The sequence below is a fragment of the Nothobranchius furzeri genome, chromosome 12, assembly GCF_043380555.1.
Source record: "Nothobranchius furzeri strain GRZ-AD chromosome 12, NfurGRZ-RIMD1, whole genome shotgun sequence".
Lineage (NCBI taxonomy): Eukaryota > Metazoa > Chordata > Actinopteri > Cyprinodontiformes > Nothobranchiidae > Nothobranchius > Nothobranchius furzeri.
In genome coordinates, this window is record NC_091752.1 from 33,719,596 (window position 1) to 33,746,688 (window position 27,093).

The following is a 27,093-nucleotide window of genomic DNA, read 5'->3' on the forward strand; positions in this document are numbered from 1 at the left end:
CCTCCCTTACCCCTCACACTGCCGCCATTCTCATCCACAGCCTCGTCACCTCCCGTATCGACTATTGCAATTCACTTCTTTATGGTCTCCCCAACAAACTCCTTCATAAACTGCAACTGGTCCAGAATTCAGCAGCCCGTATTATCACCAGAACCCCTTCCTTTCACCACATCACCCCGGTTCTCCAAAAGCTTCACTGGCTCCCAGTTAAATTCAGGTCCATCTTCAAAATTCTCCTCCATACCTTCAAAGCAATCCATAACCTCTCTCCTCCACATATCTCAGACCTTATAAAGATTAACCCCCCCCCCCCCCCCCCCCGTTCTCTCAGATCTTCTTCCTCCATCCATCTTGTGGTTCCTTCTGCCCGTCTCGCTACCATGGGGAGCAGAGCTTTCAGCCGCTCTGCTCCTCGTCTCTGGAACTCACTTCCCCCAGACATCAGGAACATCGACAGTTTTACCCTGTTCAAAACCAAACTCAAAACACACATGTTTAAATGTGCCTATGACCTCTGATTTTATTGAACTGTTACTCTCTTTGTTTTTCTTGTTTGCGTTTTATTGTTGTTTTATTGTATTTTATTAAGTATTTTCTGTCAAGTGACCTTGGGTGTTCTGAAAGGCGCTTTTAGATAAAATGTATTATTATTATTATCTCATAAACCTACACCGGTGTTCTGGTAGGAGTCAAAACGTCAGAAGAAGACTCTGAAGAAGACTCGCAAATTCATGGTAGATGGTGTGGAAGTCAGTGTGACCACGTCAAAGATCGTGACGGACAACGATGCCAAGAGTGAGGAGATGAGGTTCCTGAGGTATGTCTATCCAGTCTGCTTGATCTGCAGTTGGTCTAAATATGGAGAGTGACCCGTTTAGCACGCCTGCCTAAAATAGTCCATGTTGCTTTTACAAACGCCAGACGGGTTATTGGCCATGATGGATTCTACATTCTGTTACTGGCTTCCTTTGTTACCTTTTAAAGACGCCGTGCTGCAAGTGTTGTCCTTCAGTTTTCTGTTTGGTTCATGAACTGGTCCCAGTAATGTAAAGGGTTAAGTAAGCAACAGTGAAGAAACGCTCAAACCTGGCATAGCAGGAAGAGGATGTGGAGTAAAACAGAAATTTGCTAATAAAGAAGTGAATGTGTGCTCCTCTTGACATCTGTGTTTGTTGTTTAAGGCGTCAGGAGTTGAGAGAGCTGCGCCTCCTTCAGAAAGAGGAGCAGAGGGCCCAGCAGCAGCTGAGCGACAAGCTGCAGCAGCAGAAAGAGCAGATCTACAGGCGCTTTGAACAGGAAACAACTGTGAGTCATTTTCTTTGTATCGCTGTGGTGTAACACCCCCACCTCCACCCAACTCTTCATAAATGAGCTACTTCATCTCAGCTGATCTGATTTTAAGAGGACTTAAGAGGAAATTAATGGCAAAGCACATCTTTTTTCTATTATTCTGCATTTCCACTGGAAATCTACGTTTTAATAAGTTATTGGAAGCAAATTTCAGATATTTAGACTTCAGAAATATAAAAGCCTCTCAAAACAACTTGGTCTGCTGGTCTGTACGTCTTAAAGTATCTCTTGCTTTCACAGGCAAAGAAACGTCAGTACGACCAAGAGGTGGAAAACCTGGAGAAGAAGCAGAAACAGACGATTGAGCGTCTGGAACAGGATCATACCAGCCGGCTCCGAGACGAAGCCAAACGCATCAAAACGGACCAAGACAAAGAGCTGTCCAAGTTCCAAAACATGCTGAAGAACAGGAAGAAGGAGGTACAGTCCAGGCATGGCCGATTCTGCGTGGGTGTGTCTTTAGTTGTCTGATTTTGGCTGCATGTCTTATTGATCTGTTTCATTGGTGTTTAAAACCTGGCTTAACGTGTTTTGTTGTGCTGATTCTGTGGGGGTGCTCGACCCTGTGTCTACAGCCTGATCCATCTCTTCTCCATGATGCTGCTTAATCCAGCTTCTCCTTCTGGTTTCCTCCTGACAAATAATTTTCTGTCCCATAACTTTTATTTCTGCTCATCCCTGGAATTTCCAACCTCTCTCCTTTTAAATGCTTTACTTGGTGTTATTTACAGTTTATAAGATTGTATGTGTGCATCTTTTTCAAAGGCAGTTGACGTTTTTGGCTTCTGATGCGCATTTGCAGCCATTTGCTGAGTGTTGTGCTTTTGCTTATTCAGTTTTAAGCTCAGTTATTTATTTAATTCTTGCAAGACAAATAACCATTGCACCTTTTTGCTTTAAGCTGTAGCTAATTGAGCCTTTGTGTGTGCAGGTCTGTTTTTAACTCATTCACTGCCAGCCGTTTCCTGATCGCTAACCGCCTTCGCTGCCAGCATTTCTCACCGTTTTTACTGTTTTTTTTTTTAAGAGTCACAGAACGTTGCGCGCTAGCATGATGTGGATGCCAAAACAACCAAAACAAAGAGGAGACTCACCTCTTACATCAGGAAGCATCCGTGTGTTTCGAGCCTTATCCGTTCTTTTGTAATCCGTTGTCGAATTGTGATAGGCAGACGCTTTTCCGGTTCGCGCCTCACTTTTTTTTTTTTACAGGAACGACCCAAAACGATCTCCTAACACACGGATGTTCTGCTTCCTGATCACGTGGCATGTGACGTATGTGGATGAAGATCGGCTTTAGAGCTGAGATGTTTGTTCTCTCAGCACGGGGGCTCGTTCCGATGCTCAAACTGTAAAAAAATGCAAATGACGACTTTAGTCGTCAGTGGCAGTGAATGAGTTACAGTGTTACATTCATTGTTGAAATTCACTCGATGTAGTGAAGTAATCTTGTCTTTTTGTTTTTTGAATGAATGCGTTTGGGTTGGCCATGTGTGGCTGAGTACGGTTTTTCTGGAGGGCTGTTGGGTTCCTTTTGGGTTCCTTGTAACAGAGTAACTGACATGGACTTGTCTCAAGATGTTTATTTAGGGAAAATGATTATCCTCTTAGGTTATTTCTCATAATTATTCCATGCAAAATGTTCATTAAATATGTTAACACTGTGCTTTGGACTAATTGTGATATAAACCCTTTTTGACATAATTTATTTTAAAGTGGTACTTCACTGAAAAAACATTTATTTAAATATTGTATCTGATTACAATGGGTCACTCTGAGTTTTTCATGCAAGCAGACTATGAACATGGTCTCCCACTTCTGTCTCCTGCGTTAGCTTCCAGCGTTTCTGCTACACAGGCATGGCGCTGCGCAAGTGAAGCATCGCTCTCACGGTAGACGCACGGAAGCTAAACGTTCTGCGTGTGCACCCCCCCCCCCCCCCCCACACACACACACACACTCACATGAGATACATGAAAGCTGACCGCACAGTGATGAACACCCCCCTCCCCCATTCTCTATTGGGAACGCTGGCTTCTGATAGAAAATAGACGGTGAAACTCTAGGATTTGAAAAGGCTGACAGAACAACGTCAAACTGTCACTTAACATTCATGGACTTACCCAGCCTGACTCGTGATGGGGAAGACTGTTGTTGGTTTAGCGTCCAGGAAACCGCAGAGAATGTCTCAGCTAGTAGAAGCTAACTGTTAGCATTAGCAGCTCCATCACACAGCAGAATTCCTTCAGACTTGTTACTTGCAGAGATGAAGCATCAACGTTGCAGAGCAGAGTCAGTGGTAGAGACGCGTTTCTGTTAGCCAATCAGAGGCCAGATGTCCAAATATCAGGAAATAAGAATCCAAATTCTAGTTCCTGAAACTGGTGCACCCGATCTCTCAAAACACCCCCCCCCCCCCACACACACCCCCGTACAACTAACAAGACACTTTCTACTAGACCGCTGCAAATGAATAACAAATATGAGTAAAGTACTACTTTAACTAATTAGCTAATTGGACAAATTGGTAAACATTCCAGCTCAGTTACTCTGCTTCTCTAATTTCCTGTCATAATAATCACATCAGTGTTTGCGAGACTTAAATTTGAGGTAGCAAAGCTGCTTTTGAGACTAACATCTTCTGCAATGCTTCAGTGAAATTTGTGTGTTGGTGTGATGTCACAACATCCTGGTGTTCCTTAAATTTTGAATGGTTGAAAGGGGAGAATCAAAGGGAGGCTGTGGAAAAACGCGCATGTCGAGGTGAAATCCGTTGGTGGCTGGATGTCGTAGCTGTCCTCTCAAAGTAGGCTGTGCATGTCTCCTGTTGGCCAGCTTTATCCGGTTTTCAGAGGGAACAGGATCACCTAGTTTCTACGTTACTGTAGGCCTTTCAGGAAGCTGGACAGACACCCAGACACATGAGAAAAGAGCTCATGAAACGGTTAAAAGAGGACCTGTCCCTTCTCCAGGCTTCAGAGGTAAAGCGTCACAGTCTCAGATGTAACTTTCTCTCTTCTTCTCTCCACCTGACTTATTTAAACCAATCATTTCCATTTTCTTTGAGTTTAGCTTCTTAGTTATATTCAGTTTTGTAGGAGAGTTTCACATTTTATGCATTTCAGTTTGATGTGGACACAATCCAAAGTGCTGTGCAGAGCAGCTTTATATACAGAGTTATTATTTCTGTCTTTTTGTTTTGCGTTTACTTTTCTAGATGAAAGGATTGCGTACCCTTGGCAGATGGATTTTCATGTGAAATTCCAGCCTGGCAAGCCATCCTATAAGGTTGTTTTTCAAACTGTCTCCGTATGCTATTGGACAACAAACGACGTGACATACTCGGCGCTATGGATGTCGGTGAACGGGGCAGTCTGCCATACTCAAAATATGTCCTTTTTCTAAAGAAAGGACGTGAGTACCTGTTTCTGCCCCAGGCCCTGAAGACGAGCCCGAATCTAAATAGTCCAAAGTTGATTCCAAAGCCGTTTCAAATGAGCCGACACCGTCTTTGTTTCGCTCGGTCGCGGTAATATAGAGTGCTGTGATTGGCCGGCCACCAGACCAACACATTCTCACACCCAAGGCATCAAAATATGATGCATGTGACCAAGCCTCAATATATGACGAATCAGGATGCCCCAGCCCGTCAGGATGCAATGATCAGGGACACGCTGGGTCACGTGGCTCCACTGGCGTCACTGACGTGCGCAGTCACACGGGCATTATTCAACTATTTAACCTTCCCCTCACCCCAATCCTAACCTTAAGGTCCATAAACTGTGATCTTAAGGTTAGGATTGGGGTGAGGGGAAGGTTAAGTAGTTCACAAGTAGTTCTAATGTCCGTCTCAGCACCAGCGTTGGATACCGACGCTCTGGGACGCTACGTCAGCAGTTTGTCCCTGATCGCCGTATCCTGACGCGCTGGGCCGTCCCGATTCATCATATATTGAGGCTTGGTCACACGCATCATATTTGACGCCTTGGGTGTGAGAATGTGTTCACCAGACTGGCCAGGGCTATGGAGGACCTAAAGGAGTGTGGTTATTCCGACGTGCAGAGGAAAATCATTTTGCTTTGGCTGCTGTCCATCTAGATGTCTAGGCTAGTGAAATTCCAGATGTAATCATTAAATCAGTGAAACATTTCGGTCTGACTTGTTCTGGTATAAATTTAAAATTCTTTAGTCAGATAATCCAAATGACATCATAAATGTTTATGTGCTAATCATGTGATTATGTGAGTAGATTAGATAAGAAGTATAATTCACACAACCACAACGGTTCATTAACCTTAAGTTATTTATCACCTGATATAGAAAAATGCTTTTGATTAGCTTGATTCTGTATTCATGGAACAAAAGCAAAAAAAGAAAACATTTCATGTTTTTCTACCTTTCACCAACTTTTATCTTTTTAAAACTCTTGAGTTACCAGTCAGAGGAGAGCTGAGTGAAGTGTGTGTTGAAGACAAAGCGTCCACATGGGATCTACTCAGGACAGAGGACAGTAACGGAGCAGATAAATCAGTGGACATCTGCACTCCAACCTTTAGGAGTTATTTTTCTGCCCTCTAAAAAGGGCTGTTTCAGTTATTAACCTCGCCAAGCCAGTGGAGTAGAAGCTCTTTGCTCTTTTGAGCTGCTCTCATGCATGTGACGACCAGAAGTGTCTTAATAACTAACTCAGTTACTTCCTCCTAACATTTAGCCAACAAACTCAGCCTGACCCAGAGTGGAACACCCATGTCTTACGTAACTTAGGAAGAACTGCTCTGTGTGTGTGTGTGCGCGCGCGCGTGTGTGTGTGTGTGTGTGTGTGTGTGTGTGTGTGTGTGTGTGTGTGTGTGTGTGTGTGTGTGTGTGTGTGTGTGTGTGTGTGTGTGTGTGTGTGTGTGTGTTCTGACCCTGATCAGGGCGAGTGCGCCGTGTGCTCTCCTCCACAGGCAGTGACCCAGGTTATGATACAGTCTTTTCACTTATCCTCATGTGCTCTCTTCAACGCTCAGATGCAGGATGTAAGTGCCCCACCCCGTTTTCTCCTCGTCTCTGGCCCATGCTTAGATGTGTGTGAAGTCAAGTGACAGGATGGTTGATGATGGCTCACACACATAAGCATGGGCGCTTTTGTTGTTACCGAGTCGTTATCGCTGTTGTTGTGCAGTGGATCTGTTTTTTATCCCCTCTCCGCTCCTGCTCAGTACTTTTCCTCCACCAGTCTACAAATGGTCTATGTGTTTTACCTGGGATCATTTGCATTACACTGGATCAGCTGCACTTGTTTATCACTCCTATATGAATCCGTGTTCGTACCGAATATCTCCGTCCTCCAGGGTGCCTGAAAATCACTAAGTCAGTTCTGTTGGAATGTCTTTATTAAGAATTATGTTGAAGAGGCAAGAGCCTTCCAGTGCAAAATCAGCACATTAATGTAAATTATGCTATTTATTATTCACATAAAGATGCTCAAATGCCTTCGTGACATTTAGCTGAACTGTGTCATTATAATGTAGTTCTGTTTATTCATGCATGAGTAAAACCTATAATTTGCTACTGGATATAAAATGTTAAACTATAAAAATAATTAATAGTTGCAAATAATTCTGGATTCTCATAAAAAGTTTTAACATTTGTCCATAGTGTAGCTTCTAGTCAGAGTGTCCCTGACATGATTACTGTTTTTTTTCTCCACATATTTGTGAATCATTTAGAATTAAGAGACAGAAGGATTAGCGTTTCTTTTTCATACGTCTATCATTTTTACAGTCCTAGAAATGAGGCACTTGTACATTAACATGAACTCTAAGTTTAATTGTGGAGCTAAACGTGGTCTTGACATCAGAGCTACTGCTACATTTCGTTTCTTTTCATTGTGGATCATCACCATCCATGATCTGAGTGTCTCTTCTTCTGAGTCCAGTGGATGGTGTGAAGCTCCGGTGCTGTGTTGAACTGAGCTTGAAGTGTTTTTATTTATTTTGACTTAATCTGGATTTATTCCAGGCACATTTTACTGTTTTCTGGACACGTTGATACTGACGTACCTGACTGGTGGTCCTCTCTGTCTGGTTCCACAGGAGCAGGAGTTCCTACAGAAGCAGCAGCAGGAGCTGGATGGAGCTCTGAAGAAAATCATCCAACAACATAAGTTGGAGATAGCCACCATCGAGAGGGACTGCCTCAATCACAAGCAGCAGCTGCTGAGAGGTTAGAGAAGATCAGAGAAGAGCTGGGTCTGAGTTATTATCAGTCAGTAGAGGAAGTCGCTGCTGTTTTAATTACAGATGTGTCACAGCCTGCGTCTGTTTTTATCCATGCATACATCACCAGCTAACACACACCTGGTTAGCCAACCAGTGACTGTGTGCTTCCATGTATCCTGCAGCTCGAGAGGCAGCAATGTGGGAGTTGGAGGAGCGCCATCTGCAGGAGAAGCACCAGCTGCTCAAACAGCAGCTGAAGGACCAGTACTTCATGCAGAGGCATCAGCTTCTGAAGCGGCATGAAAAGGTAGAGCATAAGCGCACACACACACACGGACGCACGCACACACACACAGGTCTAACTACATAGTTGTTCTTCCTGGTGTGCGTTTTTAGGAAATGGAGCAGATGCAGCGCTACAACCAGCGTTTGATAGAGGAGCTGAAGAACAAACAAAACCAAGAGAGGGTTCGTCTTCCCAAGATCCAACGCAGTGATGCAAAGACTCGCATGGCCATGTTTAAGAAGAGCCTCCGCATCACCGTCACAGCAGTTATGACCCCGGAGCAGGAGAGGGAGCGGGTCAAACAGGTGGATGTTGTTCTAGGTTTGCTGCTGTAACAAACCACAGAACATCCTCCTGGCTCAGGGCCACGTCTAGGATTTGGTCTGCACATTTTAAAAGTCACACTGCTTATTTTGACCTGTGGAAGATTAAATTATGTTTACTGTTTTACAAGATTTAAGGGTTTTATTGATCCAAATGTTGTTTTAGGTTTGTTTATTTGAGAGCAGTTGTGTGTTGGAGAACAACATAATCCCTACATGCTGTGGTGTTTTCAGGGGGTGGAGTGTTTTTACAGCTGTTTGTGTTTCCAGTTTGCATCACAAGAGGACAAGAGACAGAAGAACGAGCGACTTCATCAACAACAGAAACACGAGAACCAGATGAGAGATCTGCAGCTGCAGTGTGACTCCAACATCAGAGAGCTGCAGCAGCTGCAGGTTTGGAAACAACACACACACACACACACACACACACACACACACACACACACACACACACACACACACACACACACACACACACGCACGCACACACACACACACACACCTGATGCCTAATAAACATTCATGGGAAATAGGTTATTACTGTATTCTCTTTCTCTTATTTCAGAATGAGAAGTGCCACCTTCTAATCGAGCATGAGACTCAGAAGCTGAAGGAGCTGGATGAAGAGCACAGCCAGGAGATAAAGGACTGGAGGGAAAAGCTGAGACCTAGGAAGAAGGTGTGTTTAATGTCCATGTGATTTTTAATGAAGAACTTATTTTAGTTCTTGCATTTGGCCTTCGGTGTCTGACTCTGCTGTTTGGTTGTGCTGCAGGCGTTGGAGGAGGAGTTCACCAGAAAGCTGCAGGAGCAGGAAGTCTTCTTCAAAATGAGCGGTGAATCCGAATGCCTTAACCCCACCACCCAGAGTCGAGTGTCCAAATTTTACCCCATCCCAAACCTGCAGAACTCCGGTTTATAGCCTTCGTGTAAATGTTCAAGTAAACAAACTGCTGTCCCACTCATCTGTGCTCACTGCATCCTCCTTAAGGTCACCGGTTAAGATAAGAATGTCAGTTCTGCTACCATTAGTGAGCATGATGTGCCTACACACCGTCCATCATGAGGTTTTCTCAGCTTTCTGGGAAATACCTAATGTATTGTGCACTTTTTGAGCATGTTCAGATTTTTATAATGAGGGGAAATCTGAAACTGGAAGCTGAATTCAGTCACGCCTGTGAATTATCTCCAGTGCCTCGTGCATTTGTTTTCCAGCATTTAGGTCCTTTCTTGTTTAACTACTCGCTGTTGAAAAACTGAATGTTTTGCACTCCAATAACTGGTTATGATTCCTGTTCACAAAATGCTAAGATTATTTTTTTATCATTTCACATTAAAACCGACTGTGAGAGTTAGTTTGGCTGCATGTAAAGTTGATCTTGTGAAGGAAGATGAACAGAAAAAGCTGTAGATCTGACGTCTGATCTTCTGTGCGCTGTGTTTAATGTTATGAAAGTCCAAAAAAAGAAGCATCATAAGATGTCTAATAGAATGTACCGAGTTCTGTGCTGCATACATATGAAGATCAATTATTAACTGTTACCAAAAACTGTTATGAGATTAAATATCTAATAATTATTTAACAAATACAATCTTTTCAGTCCCCTTTTTAAATCATCCCTATTGTTTAGATGAATCCATGCTGAGTGGTTACAGACGTTTTATAAAAATTATAAGTTTGAGTTCCTGGACGTTAAGGTGCTGCTTTAACTAAGAAGTACGCAGCTGTAAGTTTTCATCATTTCATCTTTAGACTGGGCAGATTTTTAGTACTTCTTTTACATCCTCGTCTTGATATTTGAATGTTTATTGCTGAAACAACAATGCTGTAATTGATGCTGAGCTGAAGTCCAGTGCTGTTGATCTCTGAACTTCAGCGTTTAACGAGGAAAAGCCCTCAGCTGTATGTCTGCTTATTTTGTCTCCACATATCATCAGAGCATGTTTTAATTTTTATCCACTAACATCAACTTCATTTTTCTTATGGATGCTGGATTTTCATTTGAACTGCCAGGCACCATTTAGTCCATGTGTTTCATTTGTTGTATCGTTTTGATTTGTCACCCTGCCGTTATGCATATTATGCATTTTAGATGTCAGGTCAAATGCATTTAATGAATCTTTATACATTTTCTTGTAAATAAAATATTCACTGTTTATTTGACTTTATTTATTTTTCAAGATCAAATTAGTCATAAAAATATCAAGACTCACAAGTCTAGAAAATAGATTTATTGTTTAGCAAATATAGTGATCAGAACTTAAATCATGTTTATAATTTATTCATTTCAAAACTCAAAAGGCAGTACAGAAATATTTATCAAATTCAGTGCTCTTACACAAAAATATACAATTGAATCAGGCTCGTCCTACTGATCATCTGAGTCACCATCTCAAATACATCATTAATATCTTGCTTTTAATCATAAACCTTTCAAGTAAATCTCAATAACCTTCTTAAAATGACTCTCCCTCTGACAGACTGAGTCGAGTTCAAATAAGGACACTTTATGGGTTTAATGTGGAAATTAGAATTTGATATGGGGCAAAAGCATGATGGATACAAAATAAAATGTTATATAGTCCTCAATACAGCCTAATCCTCACATCTCAGATATATATATATATATATATAAACACCATCTTAAAAAGATGTCATTAAAATGAAAAGCAAGTGCTACTTATTGCTTGATGATACATAATCTCTTGAACAAAGCTGCCCCTGGTAGAGTCAACGCAAGTGTCTAAGCAAAGTAAACATTTTACACCCCGCATGTAAAAACAACAGTTTAACTCACAAACAGACTAACCTCAGAAAATAACATTTTTCAAAGAGACAAATGCATTTTTATTGTTTCAAATCAACTTTTTGGATGAAGGAAGGTCAGAAGTATGGAGTGTGGTTAACCACTTTGGTACAGTTTAACATCTAAAAGAAAAAGGAAGTAAAGCTGAAGAAGAATTTGGCACCATCCCATAATAAACACTTCAGCCACCACTGGTGTGACGTCGAAGCTCCTTGCGGCGACCCACTTTGTTACCTGCAGAAGAAAACAAGGTGCAACAATGTTAACGCTACAATGGCAAATCTGCCAATTAATCTATCTTAAAACATTCTTTTTCAACATTTCTTAACAATCTAACTTAGTACAACAAGAAACATATTGTGGGGATGAAGTGGTTATCTTGTCTTTGTCTTCAAGGGGCTAGATCTGGCTTTTTTAAACCTTTGAGAGCAAAGGTGGGCCCAATATATGATAAATCAGCATGCAAAGCAGGTGCTCCATCATCTATTACAAACGTTAGTCGCCTAAAGCCTAATTTATAATTCTCTGTCAGCTCTGCAAGAGAGACGCACACACATTGACGGATATATTTTTCTTTCGGACTTCTCCACCTGGGGAGTGTTACAAAGCAATCCCCTGCCAGGACAACAGAGGGCATAACGCTAATCTGGGGTATCCTGCCACAATTAGTCACATGTCTGGTCCACAATATTGTATTTACTATTAAGTTTACATTGTTTTAATGTATTTCAGAGACTTTTTAACACAGACAAATTTGTTCCTAATTCTCCTCCACCTCTTCATGCGTTTGGTACCTCTAAACCCACGTTTCTCGTTATTTCCATCCAAAAATAAAATGTTTGCTGCATATCTTTGTACTCCTTCAGTCACGGGTGGATGAACGTTTATATTTTCAGACTTTTTCATCCGAGGCATTCTTCAATCTTTTTGTGTCTCCCACTAAATATCTTTTTTGAGGGGCCAATGGCGTTGCTGTTGAATTTAAAGGAAGCGGCGTCCTGATCAATCACAAGCTTGCGATCTCGGTCACTTTTGATGGATAGTTGAAAAGGTGGGCATGTCTCCGTCGGCCTCTGCGAGCCCGTCGGAGAACGCAGACACACTATGGCATTGCATGTCTACATACCGACCCAGACGGAGAAGTTTAAATAAGGCTTAAGACACATTTTCTGTGCTGGCCGTTCCGTGCATTTTTGTAGACAACGCATGTTTTGTCGGTGGTGTTTTATCACCCAGTGCAGAAGTAATTTGTCAGAATATTCCATCTGGTACTGGTGGAGGTTTAAAGCAGTCATCTATGAAATGACGGTCAAACATAAACAATCTTAACTGCAGCATAAAATCAACCGCTCAGTACTCGCAACTCTGAGAAAGTGGGCATAAGTGGCCTACTTCCAGGGGAGTCGGGTTTCAGATCTGAAACTAGTTTCATGGGGAAGAGAGGTCTGATGACACACTTAGTTTCCATCTTTGTGTCTGCAGGTCCTACCTCAGAATATGAAAACTTGCAGCTGAGAAAGAAAAGTGCATGAATGCAGCCAAAAGTGGGTTTGGGGGTATTTTTCATGAGAAAATAACAATATTACATGGTAAAAAGCTCCAAAAGGTGGATTTTGTCCAAAACCAACGATTGTACCATCCAGTTGTCAGCCTCATCAAAGCACCACACTTATGCGTTTACCTGGGTATTTCAATCATTATGCAATTACGTATTTAGCAACAGAACACCACGTGTGAGATTTTCTCCACTTAATACCAGAGAAACAGCCGGCTATGACCACTTCAACTTCAGGACAAACTACCAGAGTCCCAAAAAGAACAACACCATTTGAAGTCATGGACAACAAAAGACGTTTGGACCTAGAAAACGACAACTGGTGTTTTGTTCTCTCTCGCTTACTCTGGAAATGCAGGTTCTGGTGTCAGGCCAACGGGAGGGGTGAGAGTTCTGGGACCACATTTGTGTTAAAAAGCTAGCTTGTTTTGCACATTTGCTATTGAAGCTTTAAATAAGGAATATTTTGATGTGAGCTGATGGTGTCATGTGACGGAGTTCACCTGTTTCCCTCTTCTGCACCCTGTGGGGAATCTGGACAGTGTAAGCTCCTGGTATTCCAGGTAAACCTGGCGGTCCGGCATCACCTGTAATCAAGCGAAGAGATCAGTGATGGTAGTTAAAATGAAAACTGTTTCAGTTCTGTTCTATGTACCTTTGTCTCCTTTGGGCCCTGGGTACCCCCTGTCTCCCCTAGGTCCAGGGCTGCCTGGAGGGCCAGGGATGGTGCCATAAGCTGTGCAGGAACAAAAACATGCAAGAATTTAGCAAATAAATCTCGAGCTAAGCTTACTGAAATTGAAAAAAAAAAGTATCCTCACTTCTAAAGAAGTCCATGAGGTCAGCTGTGACATTGCCATAAGTGCCAATGACACGACTGTAACCGACTGGGCCAGGAGGACCTGGTGGACCAGGAGGGCCTTGAATTGCTCGCACGCTAGCCCTCCAAGGACCCTCAGCAATATACTGCTGCAGGAGGCCTTGATCTGCAGGACAAATGGTATGAACTGTGACCTAACTGTGATCAGTTTTAGCCAGGGGGGAAAGAAGCCCCTTCTCCCAGCTTTACAGGGAGTGCAGAATTATTAGGCAAATGAGTATTTTGTCCACATCATCCTCTTCATGCATGTTGTCTTACTCCAAGCTGTATAGGCTCGAAAGCCTACTACCAATTAAGCATATTAGGTGATGTGCATCTCTGTAATGAGAAGGGGTGTGGTCTAATGACATCAACACCCTATATCAGGTGTGCATAATTGTTAGGCAACTTCCTTTCCATTGGCAAAATAGGTCAAAAGAAGGACTTGACAGGCTCAGAAAAGTCAAAAATAGTGAGATATCTTGCAGAGGGATGCAGCAGTCTTAAAATTGCAAAGCTTCTGAAGTGTGATCATCGAACAATCAAGCGTTTCATTCAAAATAGTCAACAGGGTCGCAAGAAGCGTGTGGAAAAACCGAGGCACAAAATAACTGCCCATGAACTGAGAAAAGTCAAGCGTACAGCTGCCAAGATGCCACTTGCCACCAGTTTGGCCATATTTCAGAGCTGCAACATCACTGGAGTGCCCAAAAGCACAAGGTGTGCAATACTCAGAGACACGGCCAAGGTAAGAAAGGCTGAAAGACGACCACCACTGAACAAGACACACAAGCTGAAACGTCAAGACTGGGCCAAGAAATATCTCAAGACTGATTTTTCTAAGGTTTTATGGACTGATGAAATGAGAGTGAGTCTTGACGGGCCAGAAGGATGGGCCCGTGGCTGGATTGGTAAAGGGCAGAGAGCTCCAGTCCGACTCAGACGCCAGCAAGGTGGAGGTGGAGTACTGGTTTGGGCTGGTATCATCAAAGATGAGCTTGTGGGGCCTTTTCGGGTTGAGGATGGAGTCCAGCTCAACTCCCAGTCCTACTGCCAGTTTCTGGAAGACACCTTCTTCAAGCAGTGGTACAGGAAGAAGTCTGCATCCTTCAAGAAAAACATGATTTTCATGCAGGACAATGCTCCATCACACGCGTCCAAGTACTCCACAGCGTGGCTGGCAAGAAAGGGTCTAAAAGAAGAAAAACTAATGACATGGCCTCCTTGTTCACCTGATCTGAACCCCATTGAGAACCTGTGGTCCATCATCACATGCGAGATTTACAAGGAGGGAAAACAGTACACCTCTCTGAACAGTGTCTGGGAGGCTGTGGTTGCTGCTGCACGCAATGTTGATGGTGAACAGATCAAAACACTGACAGAATCCATGGATGGCAGGCTTTTGAGTGTCCTTGCAACTAAAGGTGGCTATACTGGTCGCTGATTTGTTTTTTTGTATTGTTTTTGAATGTCAGAAATGTATATTTGGGAATGTGGAGATGTTATATTGGTTTCACTGGTAAAAATAAATAAATGAAATGGGTATATATTTGTTTTTTGTTAAGTTGCCAAATAATTATGCACAGTAATAGTCACCTGCACACACAGATATCCCCCTAAAATAGCTAAAACTAAAAACAAACAAAACTACTTCCAAAAATATTCAGCTTTGATATCAATGAGTTGTTTGGGTTCATTGAGAACATGGTTGTCGTTCAATAATAAAATTATTCCTCAAAAATACAACTTGCCTAATAATTCTGCACTCCCTGTAATCAAAACATTAAATCAGATCTAATAATGTCCTTCCCCACAGAGTTGATCCCATGTAAAAAAAAAAAAAAAAACATTAATCAAACTCTTGATGAATCTTGACTCACTCTTGATGTAGTCTGTAACTTTCGTGGCAACGCTGGAATAGTCCAGAGTCTCAGCGAGCTTGCTTACATCGATGTCTGTACGATGATGGCCGTAGCGAGAGTCGCTCTGTGAGTAGCTCTGGCTCTGCGTGTAGCTCTGGGCATAACCGGGCTCTCCACGTTCTCCCTTATGACCTCTAGGACCTGGGGGTCCTGGAGGGCCAACAATAGCCCGTCGAACATTATCACCTGAAGGATACAGTTAACTTCTTAGGTTTGGTCAAAAAAATCAAGTGCATGGACCTGTTTTATTTTAGTTGAGGTTTTTTGGACATTATTTCATTTGTCATAGAAATACCCTCCTATTTAGCTCTGAAGTTACTTTGCAAACAGAAAGTTCATTAATGCTTCAATGGTGCCCAGCATCTAACTGCAAAATAAGCCCAAATCATTAGCCTTCCACCACTGTGCCTGACTGCTGTTAGAAAGCTCATAAACAGTTTTTATGCCTAAATTCTGCATCGTGGTCAAACATCTTCACATTGGTTGTGTTCGTCCAAAGGACATTTTTTTAGGACTTTATTTGTCTCTGTGTTAGAAGCTTACTGGTCAAATACTCTTGAATTTCGGTGCGAATGCTCTCCCGTGGGAAGTTTCCACTGTAGGAAACGGATCCAGTCAGAGTACTCGGGGGACCCTGTGGACCTGGAGGACCAGGAGGGCCAGGAAGGCCTGGATTACCTCTGAATCCTGAACCTGAAATATTCCAGAACAAATAAATGATGAAGAAGAATTTCATCATTGACTTTAGCCTTTGTTTTTGCTGACGTTATCTCCAGATATGAAAATCAAACTTTTCCAATCCTAATCTGACCTTAAAAAAAAACGACTGCAAAGTAGATCTTTTGATCTAAATAAATACGTTCCTCTTAGTTCCTTCTAAACTCACTCTGCAAGTACCGCTGAATTTCCTCCAAGCTGTAGCCACGACCTCCTGACCCAAACACAGTGGAAGTTGAGACTCCTGGGGGCCCTTGAGGACCAGGCAGACCTGGAACACCTGGAGGACCAGGAGGGCCTTGTTGTACAGCAGAAGTGATCCATGATCGGAAATCTGAATCTAAGAAGATAAAGATATAACAAAGACAACAGAGCTAGCTTATGTTAACCGTTTCTTGGTAACTTTTCAATTCAAGAGGATCTTACTTCTGATCAGTGCTGAATAGTCAATCGTAGCAGTTGTGAAGCCAGATCCTCCAGCACCTGGAGTTCCGGGAGGCCCTGGAAGACCCCGTGGCCCTGGTGGACCTCTAGCAATCCCTTTCTCTGATAAGAACAATGAGTTGATGGATTGACACAACTTATGATGTTCATTTTAAAAACTGTACTTACCATTCATGATGTTAAAGATATACGTGGCAACATGTTCTATTGTGTGTTCTGCAGTCTTTGAAAGACCCCCTGGTGGTCCTGGGGGTCCTTGCGGCCCTGGTGGTCCAGACAAATATCGTCTCACATCGTCTCCTAGACGTATCACGGCAGAGAAACACAGTTTAGGACGGTTCTTCTTCAAAGTGAAACCAATGAAGAACTTCCAGATGTGGTGGATCCACATGAATCTCATGCTGTCCTGCCCCATTAGGAAATGTGCTGTACTCACGCTGAAGCATGGTGATCAGAGCGTTGACTGTGAGAGATCCAGAGACAGGTCCAGGTGGACCAGGTGGTCCTGGAGGACCCTGAACACCAAAACGGAAGCCTGAATCTGAACCTGTGTTAACAAAATACAGATGTAAGCTGCAACATTCACACTGTAATTATCACCCGTGTATTAATACAAGTTCTTACGTTGCAGGTACGCAATGACACGAGCAGAAATGTCCTCCAGAGACCCTGAGAAGGTTCCAGGGTGTCCTGGAGGTCCGGGTGGACCTGGAGGACCTTGCATACCACTCAGTCTGTATCTACCTGTATGGAACATATCCAAACACATCAATAAACTGTTCTCTTAACCTGTAACCTCTCTTTAGAAAGACACTTACTCAGATAGTCTGTTATGTACTGCCGCATCTCGCTAGAAGAAGCAAAAGAGCCTGGCTGGCCTGGAGGACCAGGAGGACCTGGTGGACCAGGTGGACCTGAGGTGACTGAGACTGAACCTGGAACAAGATCATGAACCATTTGAGCAAGAAAAAAATAGCATTTGTCAAATCACATAGCAAAAAAGAACATTTAGTATTCATACCTCTTGACGTGCCTGGAATTCCAGGAGCTCCAGTGTCTCCTTTGATTTAAAAAGAAATTTCTGATTGCCAGTTTTAAGTATATCTGTACATGGAAGGCTTTGATTGTGACATTTATAAATTATTCATAACCCCATTAAGAAATCTGGGTTTAAATATAAACCACATATTAAAGAATAATACCTGTGTATCCACGTGGTCCAGGAGCACCTAAAATAATAACAGACATGTCAAAATGAAGAATTAACAAATACAGGGCTGTCAACTTTTGCAAAATCTTCAGTGATATTTTTTTAAGGTGTGGCAATAACCACACACACATTCTAGGAGAGAAAGTTCAGTTTTAGTCACTTTTGCGTAAGATGTGAATGCGATGTAGCTAGCTGCTGATAGCTGTTAGCGGTGTTAGAGCTTGGTCCGCATTGCTGGCAGTAAGTCTGGCTCGTTCCCGGTGAGAGTTGGACTCCGCCAAGGCTGCCCTTTGTCACCCGACAGAGGTGGAAAGAATACTAAAACTTCCTACTTAAGTACGAGTACCAGTACTTTGATAATTTTTTATTCAAGTACAAGTAAAAGTACTTGCCTAAATTTTTACTCAAGTAAAAGTAAAAAGTGTCGTAAATTAAATGTACTCAAAGTAAAAATTACTTAGTTACATTTTTATCAGCGTAAAGATGGCTACATCAGTGCAAAACCACAACACCAGTTCACAAAATGTTCGTGTGTGCACGCACACACGCACACACACACAGTTTGATGGAAGGATTTCTATTCAACAGTGAGAACAGGACGTGCACATTGATTGGACGAGGTTTTTCTTGGATGGTACATTTCAATTGTGATTAAAATTATTCATAATTATGAAAAAAAGTTAATTTTTAGATGCCATCATTATGTGAGACATCTCAATGTTTTCATGACAAACTCTAACATGAGACTGTGCTCTAACCTGTAGCATAACATAACAAGCTAAATGAAATTCAAACATTTCAAATGGACCGTATTACAGATGCTAACCAAGGCCCTGCCCTACTTTACCTCTACATTACAGTTCCTTTATCCATGTCCATCCTAGAGCTCCTCTCTGACCTTCATTCTTATTTAGAGCAGCTGATTTTTAAAGTTAGCAGAGTTCATCCTTGGTAGTGGGTTCACTCACTCATTTAACCCTTCACCACTGAAATCAGTTTGTTCATTCCAATCCTCCTAAATAGTCCTCCAATCATCCAACTGGAATCCTTAAGGGTCCAGTAACGTCCATCCTGTCAGAATAGGCCTTGGGAGCCCAGATGTTACTAGAACTAATGGTGTCTCCTCACCAGCGTGAGCCTTCAAACTGTGAAGGTTGGTCTCCAAACATGAACTTTAAATTCATGCATTTATCTCCTCTTGTAAAACTTTAACATGTTTTAAAAGGCTTGTATCATGATAAGTTACACCTCCCAGACCAAAGATCGGTACAATATAAGATAAAATATTATCAAAAACACTGCAGAGATGTCATTATTTATGAAATATAAGTTATTTTTCTGAGCCATTACTTCAGCCAAGATAAAGGATGCATGGGTTTGATGAAACCATGCTGTCTCATGCAGTTCTTTATGTGTAACACACACACACACACACGTCATGACTAATTTAACTGCATTGAACTGCTTTTGTAATAATTTAATCTCTTATTCTGGAGTAAAATAGAGAAACAAGCTAAATCATCACATATCTGTGGCATCAAGAAGCATTTTCTGAGTTCAAACACAGGGATGGAGCTCCATTTTTACACCTGAATAGTATCAGGAAGTTTTAACTCACAGAGGCCTGCAGGTCTTCTGTTTTATGAGCAAAGCTCTGAGAATCCGCTTGTTATGAGCGCTAAACGTTATTTTGCTGCTGCCGAGCGGAGCGGTAAGGAAACACATTTCAAGCACGGAACAGAGTCCGAACCGAGCAGAATTCTGATGACTTAGCACCGGTGCATGAAGGTTGCAACCCGAAGGAGAGGATGGAGAGAGGAGGTGAACAGCGAGTGGATCACAGGGACTGAACTGATGTTTTTGAGCAAAATTTGTACACCCACACCCCCCACGGTTTAGACGCGGTGCTCATGCAGGTGTCTCTTTCTTTCATTCCCCCCCCCCCCCCCCCCCCGCCCGTGTCCTCTCTGGCTGTGAAGCTAACAGAATTGATGTCTGGTTGCTGGTGACAAGCCTTACAGATTTACTCTAATGGTGGGGCATCAAAGCGTCTGCTTTTAATGTCATGCCTGATATTTAAAACTTTATTGTTATTGTTTTTGAATGCTTTTTAATTCCGACCAGACACGGAGACAGAGATGAAAGAGAAAGGAAGAGACAAAAAGTGGGGTGGGGGGGAGGGGTTCCACAAAAATAAACAATAATGAACAAGAGTCTGCTTCTAGACCTGCAGAAAGAGAGAAGAAAAAACAAAAACAAAAAACAAACAAAAAAATGGGACACAACAACAATACAACAAGATCAAGCTATCACTGTGTCAACTTGATGAAGAAATATATAATCAACATTGTTTAACTGAACAATCACACGATAATAAATCACAGTGCTTTAAGTGCCCTCCAGCCGATATGTGATGGAACCGATCAAAGGAGCCCAGAGAGATTGATTTGAAGTAGAAGCAGAGGCTATATCAAGTGTAATATGATCTAATAAAAGATTTCTATACTGGTTGATGCAAAGAGTATCTCTATTTTTCCAATTCAAGAGGATAGTTTTCTTAGCGATGCATATGGCAGTCAGAACCACGTGAGCCTAAGATGTTTCAATCGGGACATCGTCTAGGTCAATAAACAGAGAGAGGAGGTGGTTGGGATATGACATTTCAGACACTTTGACAGGTCTTCACATACTCTTCCCCAAAATTCCCGGACAGGACCACAGTGCGTGAATGTAATTGTCAGGAATGTTGTATGTGCAGTGTGTACAGGTGTCTCTTTCTGTTCCGACGCTGCTACACGCAATGTTTTTAATTTATTAAGCCCATAATTTATTTTTACTCAGTAACAGATATTATTTAAAATGTAGCGAATTACAATTCTTTTTAAAAACTTACTCAAGTAAAAGTAAAAGTACAGCTTTTAAAAACAACTTAAAAAGTATGAATATACAAAAAAAGCTACTCAATTATAGTAACGTGTGTAAATGTAATTCGTTACTTTGCACCTCTGGTCACGGATTCTGTTCATAACTTTAATGGACAGGATTTCTAGGTACAGCCAAGGTGTTGAATGGATCCACTTTGGTGGCGGATCAGGTCTCTGCTTTTTGCAGATTATGTGGTCCTGTTGGCTTGATCAGACTGTGATCTTTTTCCAGAATGATTTGCAGCTGAGTGTGAAGCAGCTGGGATGAGAATCAGCTCCTCTAAATCCGAGACCATGGTCTTGAGTCGGGAAATGGTAGAATTTCTTCTCTAGGTCAGAGAAGTCCTGCTTTAAGGGACCCAAAACGCCCACTAGTAAACTAGTGAGGGTGTTGCAGACCTTACTAGGTAACTAGTGGCATGCATGTTTTGCTCACTAGCTAACTAGTTACACCTAAAAACACATATAAAGATTTCTTAGCCTCGAAAGCCATTTACTTAGGGAATGAGTTCTTGTGTTTTCATCAAGTTTCCCTAAATCATTGATAGAAAAAGTATTTTGCCATCATTGAAATAAAATTACTGATTACAAGTACTTAACTTAAAAGTAAAACAGTAAAGATCTGTCATGTTCCTGGGCAGAGGTGAGTCACACCATCTCCTCTCACCAGACTCTAAGCTAATTCTCCACAGGTGAGGAGCAGGGGGAGCGGCAGATGCAGGAGATTTTCCAATCAGGGACGCGGGTTCAAAAGAAGGATGGAGACACATCACTTTGCCGGATGATTGCACCAGTTTAGGTAGCACCAGCCTTTGACCTTGATCTAGTTTGTTCGTGTTTTGACTCGTGTTTGACCATTGGATTTATGACCTCGGATTGTGTTTTTGGATTACGATTTGGATTATCCCTCACGCCTAGTTTTTGTTCCACTCAGGATCCTCTCCTCATCTACTCACCTTCGCTGTCTTCGTTCCCTGGATAACACACATCACGTCCCATCCTCCTCCGCTGCTCCTATTTGGCTTCCCTCTGCTACCTCGTCTCTCCTGGACCTCTCACCCTCTGCCCAGCATCCTTCCTGGCTTCCTCATCTCCTCATCCACCTGAGCACTTCAGAGACTCGAGCCGTATTGCTCATCCCACAGGACTTCCCTGTGCGGTTTCAGTCCCCGTTTTTATAATAAAGACATTTTACTTTACTGCTTTGGACTACGTGTGATGATTCTGCATGTCTTGGGTTAGGCACTTACCTCGAGTCATGACAGAATCATCCAGCCACACATCTAACCCAGTGGAATCAGCACTCGCGGATCTGGCTACCCGGATGTCCCAACAAGAGCAGACACTTCCCGTCCTCATGGAGCAGCTGAATATCATCAACCAACGTTATCAACGTTTGGAGACCGTCCTGCAGCAGCTTCAGGAGCAGCTCTCCTCTACAGCCTCGAGTTCCGTTCCCGCTCCAGCGACAGCTGCCGCTCCGGCGTTCGGAACAGAACTACACGCACACGCCTCGGGAGGTGTGGTTTCACCTGGACCGGAGGCGCTCTGCTCTCTGGAAATCACGCACTTCCGTTGGGCTCTTCCTCGGCAATGTCCGACTTTCTCCGGTGAATTCGAGGATTGCTTTGGGTTTCTGCTACAGTGCCACCTAGCGTTCAAAGACTCCCCGAGGTCTTTTCCTACTGACTCAATGAAGATCTCGTTTATTGTTGGACTTCTTAGAGGCAAGGCACTTCGGTGGGCGGAGGCTAAGAGTAGAAATCCCAATTTCCTGTCTGTTCTTACCCAGACTTTCTGGAGGATTTTAAACTGACTTTTTGCAGTTCCGAGACCACCACTGACATCAGAAAAAGACTGTTGCACCTCTCGCAGGGAAGGTCAGTGGCTGACATGTCTCTGGAGTTTAGGACCTTGGCTGCAATGACATCATGGGGGGACGATGCCCTTAAAGCGGCATTCATCGAATCTCTGAACGATCGGGTAAAGAACCAGCTGGCTCTGTGCCCCGAGCCATCAACCCTGGACGGACTGATCTCATTATGCATCTCTATCGACAAGAGACATAGGGAGCTTCAGAAGACACCATTTAGGGATCATTCACCACCTGCAGCACATCGTCCATCCCATTGGTCTCCTCCTCTGGACTCACCCGAGGAGCCCATGCAGGTGAGACGTACCCACCTTACTCCGGAGGAGCGCCAACATTGTTACAGTAAAGGTTTGTGCCTTTACTGTGGAAAACCGGGACACATGGTGCACACCTGCCCTGCGGCGTCAAAAGGGCGTGCCCACCAGTAGTTCCGGGAGTTCTGGTGGGCAGTCTTTCAGGTAAAGAAACCTCCCGTTTTCTTGACTGTGCTTTGACTGTTAACAGTCGTCGCCACCAGACGACTGCTCTAGTAGACTCAGGATGTGAACAGTCATTGGTGGACCCATAACTGGTGCGGGATTGGGGACTGTCTACTGATCCACTGCCGGAACCTTTAACGGTGTCATCCCTGGATGGGAGGCCCCTGGCCACAATCACCCACCGGAACCAACCGCTCCAGCTCCAGGTCTCAGGTAACCACACGGAGATGATCTCATTATTTGTGTTTCCCTCCCCGCAGAACCAAGTAGTTCTAGGCCATTCCTGGCTTAGGGTACAAAACCCGTGTTTGGACTGGAGATCAAGCCGTGTGGAGATCTGGAGTCCGGAGTGTCATCTTACCTGCCTGACCTCTGCTTCCTCTGGATCTAAGGACTCTGAAAAGACTCATGTGGAGCTGCCCGATCTCACCCAGATACCAAGTGAGTACCATGACTTACAGTAAGTGTTCAGTAGAGATCAAGCAGCCACGTTGCCACCTCACTGTCCATTTGACATTGGAATCGACCTGTTGCCAGAAGCTCCGCTCCCAACCAGCCGCCTCTACAGTCTGTCCAAACCTGAACAGGACAGTATGAGGAAATACATTACTGAGGCCTTGGCCAATGGCATAATCAGGCCATCCACCTCGCCTCTGGGAGCTGTTTTTTTCTTCGTGGCCAAAAAGGACGGGTGGCTTCGCCCTTGTATTGATTACAGGGGTTTAAATCAAATAACGGTGAAGGACAAGTACCCGCTCCCTCTACTTTCGTCTAACTTTGAACCTGTGCAAGATGCCACCGTTTTTACGCGGATGGATCTCCGCAATGCATATCACCTGGTCAGAGTCCGCCAAGGTGACAAATGGAAGACAGTTTTTAAGACGCCCCTGGGGCACTTTGAATATTTGGTGATGCCCTTTGGCCTCACTAATGCTCCAGCGGTGTTTCAGAGACTTGTGAACTCAGTGTTGGGGGACTACATTAATGACTTTGTATCTGTATATCTTGATATCTTGATTTTTTTTTTCTAGGTCCATTGATCAACACCAGAAACAAGTTCGGATGGTACTCCAACGGCTGTTGGAGAACAGACTATTTGTAAAAGCCGAGAAATGTGAATTTCATGTTTCAGTAGTTAAGTTTCTTGGTTTTGTTTTAGAAAGTGGATGGCTGAGGGCGGACCCAGGCAAGGTCCAAGCAGTGATGGAGTGGCCTACCCCTGCCACCAGGAAACAACTGCAGCAATTTCTTGGCTTTGCAAACTTTTACAGACGGTTTATCTGCAATTATAGCCAGACCGCAGCCCCTCTGACAGCTCTAACCTCTGTTGTTAAGCCCTTTTCCTTGTCTCCAGAAGCCGAAGCCGCATTTAGGACTCTGAAGAGGAGGTTCACCGAGGCCCCAGTCCTCTCCAGACCAGACCCCAAGTAGCAGTTCACTGTGGAGGTGGACGCCTCTGACACCGGGGTTGGTGCAGTCCTCTCTCAGGTATCCCCAGAAGACCACAAACTTCATCCGTGTGCCTTCTTCTCACGGCGCTTGACACCCACCGAGAGCAGGTATGACGTGGGGGACAGGGAGTTACTGGCAGTAAAACTGGCTTTGGAGGAGTGGAGACATTGGCTGGCGGGGGCTGAACTACCATTTATCATTTGGACTGATCATAAAAACCTGATCTATCTCAAGGAGGCAAAGAGACAGAACCCTCGACAGTATAGGTGGTCTTTGTTCTTCTCCCGCTTTAACTTTGTTTTGTCCTATAGACCGGGATCAAAGAACACAAAGCCTGACGCTCTGTCTCGCCAGCACTCCTCTGAAGATGAGATGGCTCCTAGCACCATCTTGCCTGCCTCCTGCACCGTTGCTGGAGTAACCTGGCCCATAAGAGACCAGGTCCTGGAGGCCCTTAGGTGGATCCTGGCCCAGGTAACGGACCCTCCAACAGACTGTTTGTTCCCCAGGCACTACGAGGAAAGGTTATTCACTGGGCTCACACCAGGAGGTTTTCAATCCACCCTGGAGTAGGACGTACTGTGGCTCTGATCAGGCGATCTTTCTGGTGGCCCTCCCTCTACAGAGATGTGAAGGAGTATGTGTCGGCCTGCCACGTCTGTGCCCAACAGAAAGGTACCAATCAGTCTCCAGCAGGCCTACTCTGTTCCCTACCAGTGCCGTCCCGTCCTTGGTCCCATATTGCCTTGGACTTTGTTTGTGGGTTGCAACCTTTGCATGGTTTTAGTGTCATTTTAACTGTTGTGGACAGGTTCTCCAAGGCCTGTCATCTGGTGCCATTAAAGGCCCTCCCTACATCTGCCATCATGGCCCAGCTTTTAATTAAACATGTCTTTCATCTGCATGGGATCCCAACAGAGATCCTCTCTGACCGAGGCCCCCAGTTCGTGTCTCGTGTCTGAAGGGAGTTTGCCACCGCCTTGGGAGTCCAGGTGGCTCTGACCTCGGGGTTTCATCCACAGACCAACGGACAATGCGAGCGGATGAACCAAGATTTGGGCGCCATGCTTCGCTGCGTCTGTGCCACCAACCCGTCCACCTGGAGTGAGCATTTGGCTTGGGTCGAGTATGCCCATAATAGCCATGTCTCCTCCGCCACAGGTCAGTCTCCCTTCGAGTCCTCCCTCAGATATCAGCCCTCTCTGTTCCCCCTTCATACAGATGCCACCATCACCACTCCTCAGTTCCTTTGTCGGGCCCGCCGCACCTGGATCACCACGAGGTCGGCTCTTCAGCGGACCGCAGAAAGGAATCAGCGACTGGCTGACCAACACCGTTGTCCTGCTCTCACCTACTCTCCCGGTCAAATGGTCTGGCTGTCGTCCAAAGATGTCCCGCTGAAGGCGGCCACCAGGAAGTTCTCTCCTAGGTTCCTTGGTACCTTCAAGGTCGCGGCGGTCCCTAGCCCGACGACCGTGCGGTTGGAACTCCCGTCGTCTCTTCGGATCCATCCCGTGTTCCATGTCTCCCTGGTTAAACCTGTCGTTTCCAGCCCTCTGTGCCCGGTTCCGGCTCCGCCTCCTCCTGCTCAGCTCTACAAAGGGGGGCTGGTATACAAGGTTCGGCGCATCCTCGACTCTCGCCCCTGTGGTCGGGGTCTTCAATATTTGGTGGACTGGGAGGGGTACGGCCCGGAGGAACGCTCCTGGTTTCCTCGGTCCAACATCGAGGACCCCTCTCTCATCTCGGACTTCGAGGCCTCCAGATCCGGTGCTAGGACGCCGGGGGCGTCCGTTGGGGGGGTTGGGGGGGGGGGGGGGTGGGTTGGGTTGGGGGGGGAACACTGTCATGTTCCTGGGCAGAGGTGAGTCACACCCTCTCCTCTCACCAGACTCTAAGCTAATTCTCCACAGGTGAGGAGCAGGGGGAGCGGCAGCTGCAGGAGATTTTCCAATCAGGGACGCGGGTTCAAAAGGAGGATGGAGACACATCACTTTGCCGGATGATTGCACCAGTTTAGGTAGCACCAGCCTTTGACCTTGATCTAGTTTGTTCGTGTTTTGACTCGTGTTTGACCATTGGATTTATGACCTCGGATTGTGTTTTTGGATTACGATTTGGATTATCCCTCACGCCTAGTTTTTGTTCCACTCAGGATCCTCTCCTCATCTACTCACCTTCGCTGTCTTTGTTCCCTGGATAACACACATCACGTCCCATCCTCCTCCGCTGCTCCTATTTGGCTTCCCTCTGCTACCTCGCCTCTCCTGGACCTCTCACCCTCTGCCCAGCGTCCTTCCTGGCTTCCTCATCTCCTCATCAACCTGAGCATTTCAGAGACTCGAGCCGTATTGCTCATCCCACAGGACTTCCCTGTGTGGTTTCAGTTCCCGTTTTTATAATAAAGACCTTTTACTTTACTGCTTTGGACTATGTGTGATGATTCTGCATGTCTTGGGTTAAGCACTTACCTCGAGTCATGACAAGATCTGCATTTCTATTTTCTTACTGGTTACTTTAATTGAATTTTGTTTATATATATATATATATATATATATAGAGAGAGAGAGAGAGAGAGAGAGAGATAGAGATCAAAAAATATATATACCGGTATTGGCATTTGTTGTGTTGTGTTGTTTGAAGCAAAGTGTATAATTTTTGAAAAAAAATATATGTGTATCAATGT

At 44.2% G+C, this 27,093-nt stretch overlaps 2 protein-coding genes across 5 annotated transcripts in view; one reads left to right on the top strand and one right to left on the bottom strand.

Moving 5' to 3' along the window:
- The window catches only part of slka (STE20-like kinase a), a 29,105-nt gene extending 19,391 nt beyond the window's left edge, over positions 1-9,714 (top strand). For 2 of the 3 annotated variants that reach the window (XM_070542016.1, XM_015944890.3), the window contains exons 10-19: positions 687-817; positions 1,182-1,305; positions 1,591-1,770; positions 4,239-4,331; positions 7,428-7,557; positions 7,736-7,860; positions 7,950-8,144; positions 8,433-8,558; positions 8,731-8,844; positions 8,941-9,714. In XM_070542016.1, the coding sequence (XP_070398117.1) occupies positions 687-817; positions 1,182-1,305; positions 1,591-1,770; positions 4,239-4,331; positions 7,428-7,557; positions 7,736-7,860; positions 7,950-8,144; positions 8,433-8,558; positions 8,731-8,844; positions 8,941-9,087 (1,365 nt within the window). In that variant the 3' untranslated portion in view covers positions 9,088-9,714. The remainder of the gene's footprint in view (positions 1-686; positions 818-1,181; positions 1,306-1,590; positions 1,771-4,238; positions 4,332-7,427; positions 7,558-7,735; positions 7,861-7,949; positions 8,145-8,432; positions 8,559-8,730; positions 8,845-8,940) is intronic. The other variant, XM_015944891.3, reaches the window with a different exon arrangement.
- Positions 9,715-10,803: 1,089 nt separating this feature from the next.
- col17a1b (collagen, type XVII, alpha 1b) overlaps positions 10,804-27,093 on the bottom strand; it is a 38,908-nt gene continuing 22,618 nt past the window's right edge. For both annotated transcript variants that reach the window (XM_015944886.3, XM_015944888.3), the window contains 14 exons: positions 17,672-17,698; positions 17,491-17,529; positions 17,288-17,404; positions 17,094-17,213; positions 16,906-17,016; positions 16,638-16,769; positions 16,452-16,571; positions 16,195-16,365; positions 15,852-16,001; positions 15,267-15,494; positions 13,349-13,513; positions 13,183-13,263; positions 13,031-13,114; positions 10,804-11,206 (listed from right to left, as the gene is read on the bottom strand). In XM_015944886.3, the coding sequence (XP_015800372.3) occupies positions 11,154-11,206; positions 13,031-13,114; positions 13,183-13,263; positions 13,349-13,513; positions 15,267-15,494; positions 15,852-16,001; positions 16,195-16,365; positions 16,452-16,571; positions 16,638-16,769; positions 16,906-17,016; positions 17,094-17,213; positions 17,288-17,404; positions 17,491-17,529; positions 17,672-17,698 (1,598 nt within the window). In that variant the 3' untranslated portion in view covers positions 10,804-11,153. The remainder of the gene's footprint in view (positions 11,207-13,030; positions 13,115-13,182; positions 13,264-13,348; positions 13,514-15,266; positions 15,495-15,851; positions 16,002-16,194; positions 16,366-16,451; positions 16,572-16,637; positions 16,770-16,905; positions 17,017-17,093; positions 17,214-17,287; positions 17,405-17,490; positions 17,530-17,671; positions 17,699-27,093) is intronic.